This window comes from Juglans regia, chromosome 1 (genome assembly GCF_001411555.2).
Source record: "Juglans regia cultivar Chandler chromosome 1, Walnut 2.0, whole genome shotgun sequence".
Taxonomy (NCBI): domain Eukaryota; kingdom Viridiplantae; phylum Streptophyta; class Magnoliopsida; order Fagales; family Juglandaceae; genus Juglans; species Juglans regia.
Genome location: NC_049901.1, coordinates 1,453,886 through 1,468,822, shown reverse-complemented (window position 1 = coordinate 1,468,822; position 14,937 = coordinate 1,453,886). Strand labels below are relative to the sequence as shown.

General features: G+C 37.2%; 1 protein-coding gene across 1 annotated transcript in view; it reads right to left on the bottom strand.

Moving 5' to 3' along the window:
• Positions 1 to 104: 104 nt before the first annotated feature.
• LOC109001261 (probable fructokinase-5) overlaps positions 105 to 14,937 on the bottom strand; it is a 24,840-nt gene continuing 10,007 nt past the window's right edge. The window contains exons 3-7 of the mRNA XM_035688732.1: positions 1,563 to 1,669; positions 1,043 to 1,453; positions 610 to 744; positions 345 to 470; positions 105 to 239 (exon numbers count right to left, since the gene is read on the bottom strand). Coding sequence (XP_035544625.1) covers positions 105 to 239; positions 345 to 470; positions 610 to 744; positions 1,043 to 1,453; positions 1,563 to 1,669 — 914 coding nt within the window. The remainder of the gene's footprint in view (positions 240 to 344; positions 471 to 609; positions 745 to 1,042; positions 1,454 to 1,562; positions 1,670 to 14,937) is intronic.

The window sequence follows — 14,937 nt, the reverse complement described above, 5'->3', positions numbered from 1 at the left end:
AAATTACTTATTATCCATTCCCACATATACATTAATTAGACTTGGAGATAGAAGAGTCGGATGTAAAACCTAAAACCAAGGATGATAAAAGAGACATTAATTTATTAGGCCTTAGACTTGTTAATGAGCTCATGAGCTTGGAAGGTGGATGGAAGAGCTGGAATTGCTCCCTTCTTTGTAGTACAAATTGCTCCACAAGCATTTGCAAATGTCAACGCCTCCCTCAGTTTTCCTTCATCCTTGCATGATTAAAAAAAATAAAGAAACAAGAGAGAAAATTAATTGCAGACTCATGAAACCAAAAAATAAAAAAGTGTTTGAGCGAAAAAGAAAAGAATAAATACATGAAAGATGCAGCTAATAGAATCATTCGCCATGCAGGAAACCAAAAGAGCACCAACAAAAGCATCCCCAGCACCAGTTGTGTCGACAGTATTCACCGAGAACCCAGCCACCTTTCCTTTGAAGCTCTGTTATTTATATCCAAAACATGCCCACTCCAAGTAAAAATATATATTGGGTGGAAATGAATAGCTTATCATACATTTATACGCAAAAATAGAAGGGGGAGTGGAGGAAAGCTCGATCCCTTAATTATAATAATAATACCTTAGTGAAGTATCTACATCCCTTCTCTCCATCGGTAACGACGAGCAGCTTGAGGTTATCGTGCCATAGCCTCAGAACGACATCTTCTTTGCCGGGATCTCCGTCGGTTAGGAATTGAACCTCTTCATCGCTTACCTATATATACCAATTAATTACAACAACGAACCATTTAATCAAATCTTCTATATGTGTGTGTGTGTGTGTGTATTGCATGGATCCTTCCAAGTCCAACTATCAAATCCTTATAATCCAATCCTATCAAACAAATTTCAAATGTATTATATCCAATTAATCCAATTATGACTGCAAAAGACCAAACAAAAAACATATAATTGGAATAAAAAGGCCTGAAGTGTTCGTATTTAATTAGCTTTATAATATAATAGCAGCTAGCTGGACGAAATTGGTGACAGCATTTTATATATATATATACCTTGATGAAATCAGCTTGATCCCAGATACTCTTGATTCCATCTCTAGCAGCATCAGCAGAAGGCCACAGAGGTAGCCGCACGTTTGGATCATATGAAAGCAATATGCCGGCTTCCTTAGCAGCTTTCATGGCTGCAATGTGTGCCGACCTGCATGGCTCAGATATCAGGCTTATGGATCCATAATGGAAGATCTTGGCCCGCTTGATGAGACCAATGTTTAGCTCGGACTCTTTTAGAAGCATGTCCGCACTAGGATTTCTATAAAACATGAACTCCCTCTCCCCGTTCTTCTTCAGAGTCACAAATGCCAGTGCAGTTCTGGCATCCGGATCAAAACACACACCGTCTGTGTTCACCTCGTTCTTCTTCAAGATATCTACTAGCATGTGCCCAAACTCATCATCTCCCAACTGTAAATTGTTGATCATTACACATGAACATGATCAGTGCCGTTTATACGTGTTTCTTATGACTAATTTCTGTTAAAAACAAAAAACAAACTTGAGAAGTGGGGAGAACCTTGCCAATGAAGGCAGAGTTGCCGCCAAGCTTAGTAATGGCACAAGCAACATTGGCAGGAGCACCGCCGGGTGCTTTGAGGAAAGCAGTAGACTCAGCCAAGGAAACTGTTGGAAATATTTTCAAAATAGTATATATATAAAATTTATTATTAATAATATTTTGGGGATTTATTTTTGGAAGTTGTGAATTAGTTTGGAAAGAGAGAAGTTATGGAAACTTATAATGGCTATATTATTGTGTTTTTGTTTGCAACCATAAGCCTTTAACTGGTTTAGTGGTATTGATGCTTCCCATGTAAACCCATGGACTGGGTTCGATCCACACCTCTTCCGAAGGAAAGGTTTTTATGGATTTATTTAGAGGCCTCTCCAAGAGGCGTGCTGTCAGCACCAAGGGGTGCATGCGTGAGGCACATGCAGCGAGGTGCTGCAATGCTTGGGAAAATGAAAATAAAACTCCGAAAGTGTGCGTCTCATGATTCGAACTGGTGCCATCCAGTTCAAGTGGAAGCAAGGCAACCATTGGACTAAGTCCAACTGTTGTGTCATTTGGCAACAGACATAATATATGTACTGGTTCTGAACAGTTTTCAGAAATACGAAGAGTTATAACTTTTCGTTCACAACCTTTGGTCATCTATAAATAGACCCATTGGCCTGCCATTTGAGAAGAACAGAATATAATTTCGAATTCTCTCTCTCCCAAGTTCTTCACTTCTTCATATTATTAGAACTTGTTAGAATCTGTTTGTTCTCGAGAGAACAGATTTCTAATTTCTTGGTTGAATAGCAAAATCTGAGGGTATTCGGGGTCTAATTTCGTGTGTGCATAACGCAGTTAGACAAACAGACTTGTTCTGGGCTTCATTGTATCTTGGAGGCAAATTTGCTTGTAACCCGTGTGCATACCGTTATTGGTGGGGGCGAATATTGTCTTAAGGAAAGCGACATTGTAACGCGCCTTGAAGCAAACTTTCTCTCACTATTGTCTATTTTGCAGCCCCTTTGTTCCAACAATCTTAAGACAATATTGCATTACTAATGGCACATAGTTTGAGAGAGTTTGCTGCGGACTTTGTCAAACTTGAACGTTTTGATGGAGCCAATTTTCGACGCTGGCAAAAGAAGATGCACTTTCTCCTGGCCAGTCTAAAAGTGGTGTATGTTCTAACCACTCCTAGGCCATCTGCAAATGAAGACGAGACAATTGCTCAAAGTCGGGCAAGAGTCAAGTGGGAACAAGACGACTACATCTGCAAGGGTCACATCTGCAATGCAATGTCTGACACATTGTTCGACGCGTACCAGAACAAAGCAACCGCCAAGGATCTTTGGGACGCACTTGAGGCTAAGTATCTCTTAGAAGATGCGACAAGTAAGAAATTTCTGGCTACCAAATTTTTCAGTTATAAAATGGTAGACTCTAGGCCTATTGTTGAACAATTCAATGAAATTATGCATATTCTTGATCAATTCACTCAACACAATATGAAGATGGATGATTCTATATCGGTTTCATCCATTATCGATAAACTTCCTCCATCATGGAAAGACTATAAAAGAAGTCTAAAGCATAGAAAGGAGGAAATGTCTCTGGAAGATCTAAGCCAACATCTTCGTATAGAAGAGGAAATAAGGCTCAGAGATGGTAAAGAAGAGCGTGACTCTTTGACCTCCAATATGCATATGGTAGAGGAAGGGAAGACTCACAAAATTGGACAACCCAAGCAATCTGGATATGAAAATCGGAAGAGAAAGAATAACTTTGGAAGAAAACAAAGTTACTTCCAAGACAAAAATCAGAAGAAACTGAGTGTAAATTGCTTTCATTGTGGAAAGCCAGGCCATTACAAAAGAGATTGTCGTTTCCTTAAAAAGAAACAACAAAACTCTGACTCCAAAGAGAATTTTATGGCCATGATTTCTGAGGTCAATATTCTCGAAGGAGACAACTCTTGGTGGATTGACTCAGGAGCAACAAGACATGTTTGCAAAGACAAGAGTTTGTTTAAAAAGTATGAGTCGGAAGAAGATGGATGCGTTATCTACATGGGAAATTCATCCACTGCTACAGTTAAAGGCAAAGGCACAATAGATTTGGAGTTCACATCTGGAAAAGTGCTTACTCTCAGGGATGTATATCATGTACCAGAAGTTAGGAAAAATCTTGTATCTGGTAGTCTTCTGAATAAGTATGGGTTTAAATTAATCTTTGAGTCAGATAAATTTGTTCTGACCAAAGGGGGTAATTTTGTGGGGAAGGGATATCTGAGTGAAGGCATGTTCAAACTCAATATTAATAATAAAGTGAATGTTTCTGTTTATATGCTTGATTCATATTCTTTATGGCATTGTCGTTTAGGACATATTCATGCTAGAAAGCTTGATGACATGGTTAATTTAAGTTTAATTCCTAAATATGCTAAAGATATGATAGATAAATGTAGAATATGCATGCAAACAAAAATTACAAGAAAATATTTTTCTAAAGTAGAAAGAACTTCATCTTTATTGCAATTAATACACAGTGATGTATGTGACATGCATAGCACGCCTACTAGAGGAGGTAAAAAATATTTTGTGACTTTTATAGATGATTTCTCTAGATATTGCTATGTTTATTTGATGCATTCAAAGGACCAAGTTTTGGATAATTTTAAGGCATATAAAAATGAAGCAGAAAATCAATGTGATGTCAAGATAAAATGTCTTAGATCCGATAGAGGAGGTGAATATCACTTTCCTGCTTATTGTGAATCTGTAGGCATTATTCATGAAACTACTATGGCTTACACTCCACAACAAAATGGAGTAGCAGAAAGGAAAAACAGAACTTTAGTAGAAATGGTTAATGCCATGCTTACTAATTCTGGTTTAAACAAAAGTTTTTGGGGAGAAGCTATGCTGACAGCATGCTATATTTTGAATAGAATACCCCACAAGAAAACTAAAGTTTCTCCATATGAATTATGGAAGAAAAGAAAACCAAACTTAAATCATTTTAAAGTTTGGGGTTGTCGAGCCATAGTTAGATTACCTGAACCTAAGATAAAGAAGTTAGGACAAAAAGCCATTGAGTGCATTTTCTTAGGTTATGCACATCACAGTGTTGGCTATAGATTCCTAGTTGTGGAACCTAACGGTTCTGTTGATGTCAATACAGTGATTGAATCCAGGGATGCTGAATTTTTTGAAAATAGATTCAGTGAAATTCCACTTTTTAATGATAAAATAGTGGAATTAGACAGATCACTTGAAAATAATGGTGAATCTGGTGAACCATTTGAACCAAGAAGGAGTAAACGAGTAAGAACTGAAAAGTCATTTGGACCAGATTTTGTTGTGTACTTGGTAGATGGTACAAGAGATTCATCTTGTAACCAAATCATGATTACACACAATGTTGAGAATGATCCTATGACGTATGAAGAGGCTATGAAGTCTCAGGATGTAGCTTTTTGGAAAGAAGCTATTAATGATGAAATGGATTCAATCATGGGTAATAATACTTGGAAATTAGTAGATTTACCCCCTGGTTCGACACCTATTGGTTGCAAATGGATTTTTAAAAGGAAACTGAAAGTAGATGGAACAATTGAAAAGTTTAAGGCAAGACTAGTAGCAAAGGGTTTTACCCAGAAGGCAGGGTTAGATTATTTTGATACCTACGCACCAGTTGCTAGGATTGCTACTATCAGAACTTTGATTGCCTTAGCAGCCATCTACAAGTTTGAAATCCATCAAATGGATGTTAAGACTGCCTTCTTGAATGGTGAGTTAGAAGAAGAAATTTACATGGAACAACCCGAGGGGTTTGTCATGCTTGGCCAAGAACATAAAATTTGTAAATTGGTTAAGTCACTTTATGGACTTAAACAAGCACCAAAACAATGGCACGAAAAGTTTGATAAAGCTGTAGTGAAAAATGGTTTTAGGATACATGAATCTGATAAATGTGTCTACAGCAAGTTCAATGGGAATAAAGGTGTTATAATATGCTTATATGTGGATGACATGTTGATTTTTGGCACTGATAATATGAGCATTGAAAGTACTAAGAAATTTTTGTCATCAAATTTCGATATGAAGGATTTGGGTATTGCAAATGTGATTTTGGGTATTAGAATTATAAGAAATGATAATGGTATAACTCTAACCCAATCACATTATATTGAGAAAATATTAAAAAAGTTTAATTACTTTGATTGCAAACCCATGGCTACACCTTTTGATTCAAATTTTAAATTGTATCCTAATACTGGGAGAGCAGTGGATCAACTTGAATATGCTAGAGTTATTGGTTGTCTAATGTATGCTATGACATGTACTAGACCTGATATTGCATTTGCAGTAGGCAAACTTAGTAGGTACACTAGTAACCCTAGTCATATTCATTGGATAGCTGTACAAAGAATTTTCAAATATTTGAAAAATACCATAAATTATGGTATTGAGTACAGCGGATTTCCTTCGGTAGTAGAAGGATACTCAGATGCCAGTTGGATAACTGAGCATGATGATCACAAGTCAACCAGTGGGTGGATATTCACCCTTGGTGGAGGAGCAATCTCCTGGGGATCAAAGAAGCAGACATGCATAACTGACTCTACCATGGCAGCAGAGTTTATAGCATTAGCTTCTTGTAGCAAAGAGGCAGAGTGGCTGAGAAACTTATTAATAGAGATTTCTATTTGGCCAAAACCAATGCCACCAATATCTTTGCATTGTGACAGTCAGGCTACACTGTCGCGGGCCTATAGCCATATATATAATGGCAAGTCTAGGCATATTGGATTAAGACATAGCTATGTAAGGCAATTACTCACAGATGGAGTAATTACAATTGATTTTGTGAGATCTTGTCAAAATTTGGCAGATCCATTAACTAAAGGACTTGCAAGGGATTTGATGTGGAAGACATCAAAGGGGATGGGTTTAAAGCCAATACAATAAAATCACCAATAATGGAAACTCGACTCAACTCTTGAACATATCAAGACTTGAGTTCAATGAGCAAAGTACATTATATGTTCGTGATTTGCAAGCACTGTAATATTTAAATTAGTTTTAAAACTAATTTAATCATCCCAAAGTTTGAAGTGCTTGGTACTGTAATGAAAAGGAGAGGTTGAGCAATAAGCTCTTAATAGACTTATAACATGGTTATGTTAAAGTGTTTAGTTACAGGACACTTTTGATAAGTCTACCTATATGAGTGTCGGGGGTGGTGCCGCCTCCTATGCGAATTACGGCTTTGTCACTAGAGCGCTCATGAAACCAGGATATAGACACAAGGCCAATCCACGTGTCGGCTTTTATGAACTACCCAAAGAGAAGAAAGTTTATATGTGAGATATATCCGGCTAATCGTATAGAATCGCTAGTTCAAAGCATTGTCTACTATGTCATTCTGGTTAGCTTTGATGTATTTTCACTATGTGAAGGTTCAAGTCCAAAAGACACCTTCATTTATGTATAAGTTTTCCTATTCCAACCAGGATGTATTTTGAAAATGGTGGGGGATTGTTGGAAATATTTTCAAAATAGTATATATATAAAATTTATTATTAATAATATTTTGGGGATTTATTTTTGGAAGTTGTGAATTAGTTTGGAAAGAGAGAAGTTATGGAAACTTATAATGGCTATATTATTGTGTTTTTGTTTGCAACCATAAGCCTTTAACTGGTTTAGTGGTATTGATGCTTCCCATGTAAACCCATGGACTGGGTTCGATCCACACCTCTTCCGAAGGAAAGGTTTTTATGGATTTATTTAGAGGCCTCTCCAAGAGGCGTGCTGTCAGCACCAAGGGGTGCATGCGTGAAGCACTGCAATGTTTGGGGTCAAGGGGCGCGCGCGAGGCACATGCAGCGAGGTGCTGCAATGCTTGGGAAAATGAAAATAAAACTCCGAAAGTGTGCGTCTCATGATTCGAACTGGTGCCATCCAGTTCAAGTGGAAGCAAGGCAACCATTGGACTAAGTCCAACTGTTGTGTCATTTGGCAACAGACATAATATATGTACTGGTTCTGAACAGTTTTCAGAAATACGAAGAGTTATAACTTTTCGTTCACAACCTTTGGTCATCTATAAATAGACCCATTGGCCTGCCATTTGAGAAGAACAGAATATAATTTCGAATTCTCTCTCTCCCAAGTTCTTCACTTCTTCATATTATTAGAACTTGTTAGAATCTGTTTGTTCTCGAGAGAACAGATTTCTAATTTCTTGGTTGAATAGCAAAATCTGAGGGTATTCGGGGTCTAATTTCGTGTGTGCATAACGCAGTTAGACAAACAGACTTGTTCTGGGCTTCATTGTATCTTGGAGGCAAATTTGCTTGTAACCCGTGTGCATACCGTTATTGGTGGGGGCGAATATTGTCTTAAGGAAAGCGACATTGTAACGCGCCTTGAAGCAAACTTTCTCTCACTATTGTCTATTTTGCAGCCCCTTTGTTCCAACAATCTTAAGACAATATTGCATTACTAATGGCACATAGTTTGAGAGAGTTTGCTGCGGACTTTGTCAAACTTGAACGTTTTGATGGAGCCAATTTTCGACGCTGGCAAAAGAAGATGCACTTTCTCCTGGCCAGTCTAAAAGTGGTGTATGTTCTAACCACTCCTAGGCCATCTGCAAATGAAGACGAGACAATTGCTCAAAGTCGGGCAAGAGTCAAGTGGGAACAAGACGACTACATCTGCAAGGGTCACATCTGCAATGCAATGTCTGACACATTGTTCGACGCGTACCAGAACAAAGCAACCGCCAAGGATCTTTGGGACGCACTTGAGGCTAAGTATCTCTTAGAAGATGCGACAAGTAAGAAATTTCTGGCTACCAAATTTTTCAGTTATAAAATGGTAGACTCTAGGCCTATTGTTGAACAATTCAATGAAATTATGCATATTCTTGATCAATTCACTCAACACAATATGAAGATGGATGATTCTATATCGGTTTCATCCATTATCGATAAACTTCCTCCATCATGGAAAGACTATAAAAGAAGTCTAAAGCATAGAAAGGAGGAAATGTCTCTGGAAGATCTAAGCCAACATCTTCGTATAGAAGAGGAAATAAGGCTCAGAAATGGTAAAGAAGAGCGTGACTCTTTGACCTCCAATATGCATATGGTAGAGGAAGGGAAGACTCACAAAATTGGACAACCCAAGCAATCTGGATATGAAAATCGGAAGAGAAAGAATAACTTTGGAAGAAAACAAAGTTACTTCCAAGACAAAAATCAGAAGAAACTGAGTGTAAATTGCTTTCATTGTGGAAAGCCAGGCCATTACAAAAGAGATTGTCGTTTCCTTAAAAAGAAACAACAAAACTCTGACTCCAAAGAGAATTTTATGGCCATGATTTCTGAGGTCAATATTCTCGAAGGAGACAACTCTTGGTGGATTGACTCAGGAGCAACAAGACATGTTTGCAAAGACAAGAGTTTGTTTAAAAAGTATGAGTCGGAAGAAGATGGATGCGTTATCTACATGGGAAATTCATCCACTGCTACAGTTAAAGGCAAAGGCACAATAGATTTGGAGTTCACATCTGGAAAAGTGCTTACTCTCAGGGATGTATATCATGTACCAGAAGTTAGGAAAAATCTTGTATCTGGTAGTCTTCTGAATAAGTATGGGTTTAAATTAATCTTTGAGTCAGATAAATTTGTTCTGACCAAAGGGGGTAATTTTGTGGGGAAGGGATATCTGAGTGAAGGCATGTTCAAACTCAATATTAATAATAAAGTGAATGTTTCTGTTTATATGCTTGATTCATATTCTTTATGGCATTGTCGTTTAGGACATATTCATGCTAGAAAGCTTGATGACATGGTTAATTTAAGTTTAATTCCTAAATATGCTAAAGATATGATAGATAAATGTAGAATATGCATGCAAACAAAAATTACAAGAAAATATTTTTCTAAAGTAGAAAGAACTTCATCTTTATTGCAATTAATACACAGTGATGTATGTGACATGCATAGCACGCCTACTAGAGGAGGTAAAAAATATTTTGTGACTTTTATAGATGATTTCTCTAGATATTGCTATGTTTATTTGATGCATTCAAAGGACCAAGTTTTGGATAATTTTAAGGCATATAAAAATGAAGCAGAAAATCAATGTGATGTCAAGATAAAATGTCTTAGATCCGATAGAGGAGGTGAATATCACTTTCCTGCTTATTGTGAATCTGTAGGCATTATTCATGAAACTACTATGGCTTACACTCCACAACAAAATGGAGTAGCAGAAAGGAAAAACAGAACTTTAGTAGAAATGGTTAATGCCATGCTTACTAATTCTGGTTTAAACAAAAGTTTTTGGGGAGAAGCTATGCTGACAGCATGCTATATTTTGAATAGAATACCCCACAAGAAAACTAAAGTTTCTCCATATGAATTATGGAAGAAAAGAAAACCAAACTTAAATCATTTTAAAGTTTGGGGTTGTCGAGCCATAGTTAGATTACCTGAACCTAAGATAAAGAAGTTAGGACAAAAAGCCATTGAGTGCATTTTCTTAGGTTATGCACATCACAGTGTTGGCTATAGATTCCTAGTTGTGGAACCTAACGGTTCTGTTGATGTCAATACAGTGATTGAATCCAGGGATGCTGAATTTTTTGAAAATAGATTCAGTGAAATTCCACTTTTTAATGATAAAATAGTGGAATTAGACAGATCACTTGAAAATAATGGTGAATCTGGTGAACCATTTGAACCAAGAAGGAGTAAACGAGTAAGAACTGAAAAGTCATTTGGACCAGATTTTGTTGTGTACTTGGTAGATGGTACAAGAGATTCATCTTGTAACCAAATCATGATTACACACAATGTTGAGAATGATCCTATGACGTATGAAGAGGCTATGAAGTCTCAGGATGTAGCTTTTTGGAAAGAAGCTATTAATGATGAAATGGATTCAATCATGGGTAATAATACTTGGAAATTAGTAGATTTACCCCCTGGTTCGACACCTATTGGTTGCAAATGGATTTTTAAAAGGAAACTGAAAGTAGATGGAACAATTGAAAAGTTTAAGGCAAGACTAGTAGCAAAGGGTTTTACCCAGAAGGCAGGGTTAGATTATTTTGATACCTACGCACCAGTTGCTAGGATTGCTACTATCAGAACTTTGATTGCCTTAGCAGCCATCTACAAGTTTGAAATCCATCAAATGGATGTTAAGACTGCCTTCTTGAATGGTGAGTTAGAAGAAGAAATTTACATGGAACAACCCGAGGGGTTTGTCATGCTTGGCCAAGAACATAAAATTTGTAAATTGGTTAAGTCACTTTATGGACTTAAACAAGCACCAAAACAATGGCACGAAAAGTTTGATAAAGCTGTAGTGAAAAATGGTTTTAGGATACATGAATCTGATAAATGTGTCTACAGCAAGTTCAATGGGAATAAAGGTGTTATAATATGCTTATATGTGGATGACATGTTGATTTTTGGCACTGATAATATGAGCATTGAAAGTACTAAGAAATTTTTGTCATCAAATTTCGATATGAAGGATTTGGGTATTGCAAATGTGATTTTGGGTATTAGAATTATAAGAAATGATAATGGTATAACTCTAACCCAATCACATTATATTGAGAAAATATTAAAAAGTTTAATTACTTTGATTGCAAACCCATGGCTACACCTTTTGATTCAAATTTTAAATTGTATCCTAATACTGGGAGAGCAGTGGATCAACTTGAATATGCTAGAGTTATTGGTTGTCTAATGTATGCTATGACATGTACTAGACCTGATATTGCATTTGCAGTAGGCAAACTTAGTAGGTACACTAGTAACCCTAGTCATATTCATTGGATAGCTGTACAAAGAATTTTCAAATATTTGAAAAATACCATAAATTATGGTATTGAGTACAGCGGATTTCCTTCGGTAGTAGAAGGATACTCAGATGCCAGTTGGATAACTGAGCATGATGATCACAAGTCAACCAGTGGGTGGATATTCACCCTTGGTGGAGGAGCAATCTCCTGGGGATCAAAGAAGCAGACATGCATAACTGACTCTACCATGGCAGCAGAGTTTATAGCATTAGCTTCTTGTAGCAAAGAGGCAGAGTGGCTGAGAAACTTATTAATAGAGATTTCTATTTGGCCAAAACCAATGCCACCAATATCTTTGCATTGTGACAGTCAGGCTACACTGTCGCGGGCCTATAGCCATATATATAATGGCAAGTCTAGGCATATTGGATTAAGACATAGCTATGTAAGGCAATTACTCACAGATGGAGTAATTACAATTGATTTTGTGAGATCTTGTCAAAATTTGGCAGATCCATTAACTAAAGGACTTGCAAGGGATTTGATGTGGAAGACATCAAAGGGGATGGGTTTAAAGCCAATACAATAAAATCACCAATAATGGAAACTCGACTCAACTCTTGAACATATCAAGACTTGAGTTCAATGAGCAAAGTACATTATATGTTCGTGATTTGCAAGCACTGTAATATTTAAATTAGTTTTAAAACTAATTTAATCATCCCAAAGTTTGAAGTGCTTGGTACTGTAATGAAAAGGAGAGGTTGAGCAATAAGCTCTTAATAGACTTATAACATGGTTATGTTAAAGTGTTTAGTTACAGGACACTTTTGATAAGTCTACCTATATGAGTGTCGGGGGTGGTGCCGCCTCCTATGCGAATTACGGCTTTGTCACTAGAGCGCTCATGAAACCAGGATATAGACACAAGGCCAATCCACGTGTCGGCTTTTATGAACTACCCAAAGAGAAGAAAGTTTATATGTGAGATATATCCGGCTAATCGTATAGAATCGCTAGTTCAAAGCATTGTCTACTATGTCATTCTGGTTAGCTTTGATGTATTTTCACTATGTGAAGGTTCAAGTCCAAAAGACACCTTCATTTATGTATAAGTTTTCCTATTCTAACCAGGATGTATTTTGAAAATGGTGGGGGATTGTTGGAAATATTTTCAAAATAGTATATATATAAATTTATTATTAATAATATTTTGGGGATTTATTTTTGGAAGTTGTGAATTAGTTTGGAAAGAGAGAAGTTATGGAAACTTATAATGGCTATATTATTGTGTTTTTGTTTGCAACCATAAGCCTTTAACTGGTTTAGTGGTATTGATGCTTCCCATGTAAACCCATGGACTGGGTTCGATCCACGCCTCTTCCAAAGGAAGGGTTTTTGTGGATTTATTTAGAAGCCTCTCCAAGAGGCGTGCTGTCAGCACCAAGGGGTGCATGCGTGAAGCACTGCAATGTTTGGGGTTCAAGGGGCGCGCGCGAGGCACATGCAGCGAGGTGCTGCAATGCTTGGGAAAATGAAAATAAAACTCCGAAAGTGTGCGTCTCATGATTCGAACTGGTGCCATCCAGTTCAAGTGGAAGCAAGGCAACCATTGGACTAAGTCCAACTGTTGTGTCATTTGGCAACAGACATAATATATGTACTGGTTCTGAACAGTTTTCAGAAATACGAAGAGTTATAACTTTTCGTTCACAACCTTTGGTCATCTATAAATAGACCCATTGGCCTGCCATTTGAGAAGAACAGAATATAATTTCGAATTCTCTCTCTCCCAAGTTCTTCACTTCTTCATATTATTAGAACTTGTTAGAATCTGTTTGTTCTCGAGAGAACAGATTTCTAATTTCTTGGTTGAATAGCAAAATTTGAGGGTATTCGGGGTCTAATTTCGTGTATGCATAATGCAGTTAGACAAACAGACTTGTTCTGGGCTTCATTGTATCTTGGAGGCAAATTTGCTTGTAACCCGTGTGCATACCGTTATTGGTGGGGGCGAATATTGTCTTAAGGAAAGCGACATTGTAACGCGCCTTGAAGCAAACTTTCTCTCACTATTGTCTATTTTGCAGCCCCTTTGTTCCAACAATCTTAAGACAATATTGCATTACTAATGGCACATAGTTTGAGAGAGTTTGCTGCGGACTTTGTCAAACTTGAACGTTTTGATGGAGCCAATTTTCGACGCTGGCAAAAGAAGATGCACTTTCTCCTGGCCAGTCTAAAAGTGGTGTATGTTCTAACCACTCCTAGGCCATCTGCAAATGAAGACGAGACAATTGCTCAAAGTCGGGCAAGAGTCAAGTGGGAACAAGACGACTACATCTGCAAGGGTCACATCTGCAATGCAATGTCTGACACATTGTTCGACGCGTACCAGAACAAAGCAACCGCCAAGGATCTTTGGGACGCACTTGAGGCTAAGTATCTCTTAGAAGATGCGACAAGTAAGAAATTTCTGGCTACCAAATTTTTCAGTTATAAAATGGTAGACTCTAGGCCTATTGTTGAACAATTCAATGAAATTATGCATATTCTTGATCAATTCACTCAACACAATATGAAGATGGATGATTCTATATCGGTTTCATCCATTATCGATAAACTTCCTCCATCATGGAAAGACTATAAAAGAATTCTAAAGCATAGAAATGAGGAAATGTCTCTAGAAGATCTAAGCCAACATCTTCGTATAGAAGAGAAAATAAGGCTTAGAGATGGTAAGGAAGAGCATGACTCTTTGACCTCCAATATGCATATGATAGAGGAAGGGAAGACCCACAAAATTGGATAACCCAAGCAATCCGGATATGAAAACTGGAAGAGAAAGAATAACTTTGGAAGAAAACAAAGTCACTTCCAAGGCAAGAATAAGAAGAAACTGAGTGTAAATTGCTTCCATTGTGGAAAGCCGGACCATTACAAAAGAGATTGTCGTTTCCTTAAAAAGAAACAAAACAACTCTGACTCCAAAGAGAATTTTGTGGCCATGATTTCTGAGGTCAACATTCTCGAAGGAGACAACTCTTGGTGGATTGACTCAGGAGCAACACGACATGTTGCAAAGACAAGAGTTTGTTTAAAAAGTATGAGTCGGAAGAAGATGGATGTGTTATCTATATGGAAAATTCATCTACTGCTACAGTTAAAGGCAAATACACAATAGATTTGGAGTTCACATATGGAAAAATACTTACTCTCAGGGATGTATATCATGTACTAGAAGTTAGGAAAAATCTTGTATTTGGTAGTCTTCTGATTAAGTATGGGTTTAAATTAGTCTTTGAGTCAGATAAATTTGTTCCGACCAAATGGGGTAATTTTGTGGGGAAGGGATATCTGAGTGAAGGCATGTTCAAACTCAATATTAATAATAAAGTGAATGTTTCTGCTTATATGTTCAATTCATATTCTTTATGGCATTGTCGTTTATGACATATTCATGCTAGAAAGCTTGATGACATGGTTAATTTAAGTTTAATTCCTAAATATGCCAAAGATATGATAGATAAATGTAGAATATGCATGCAAACAAAAA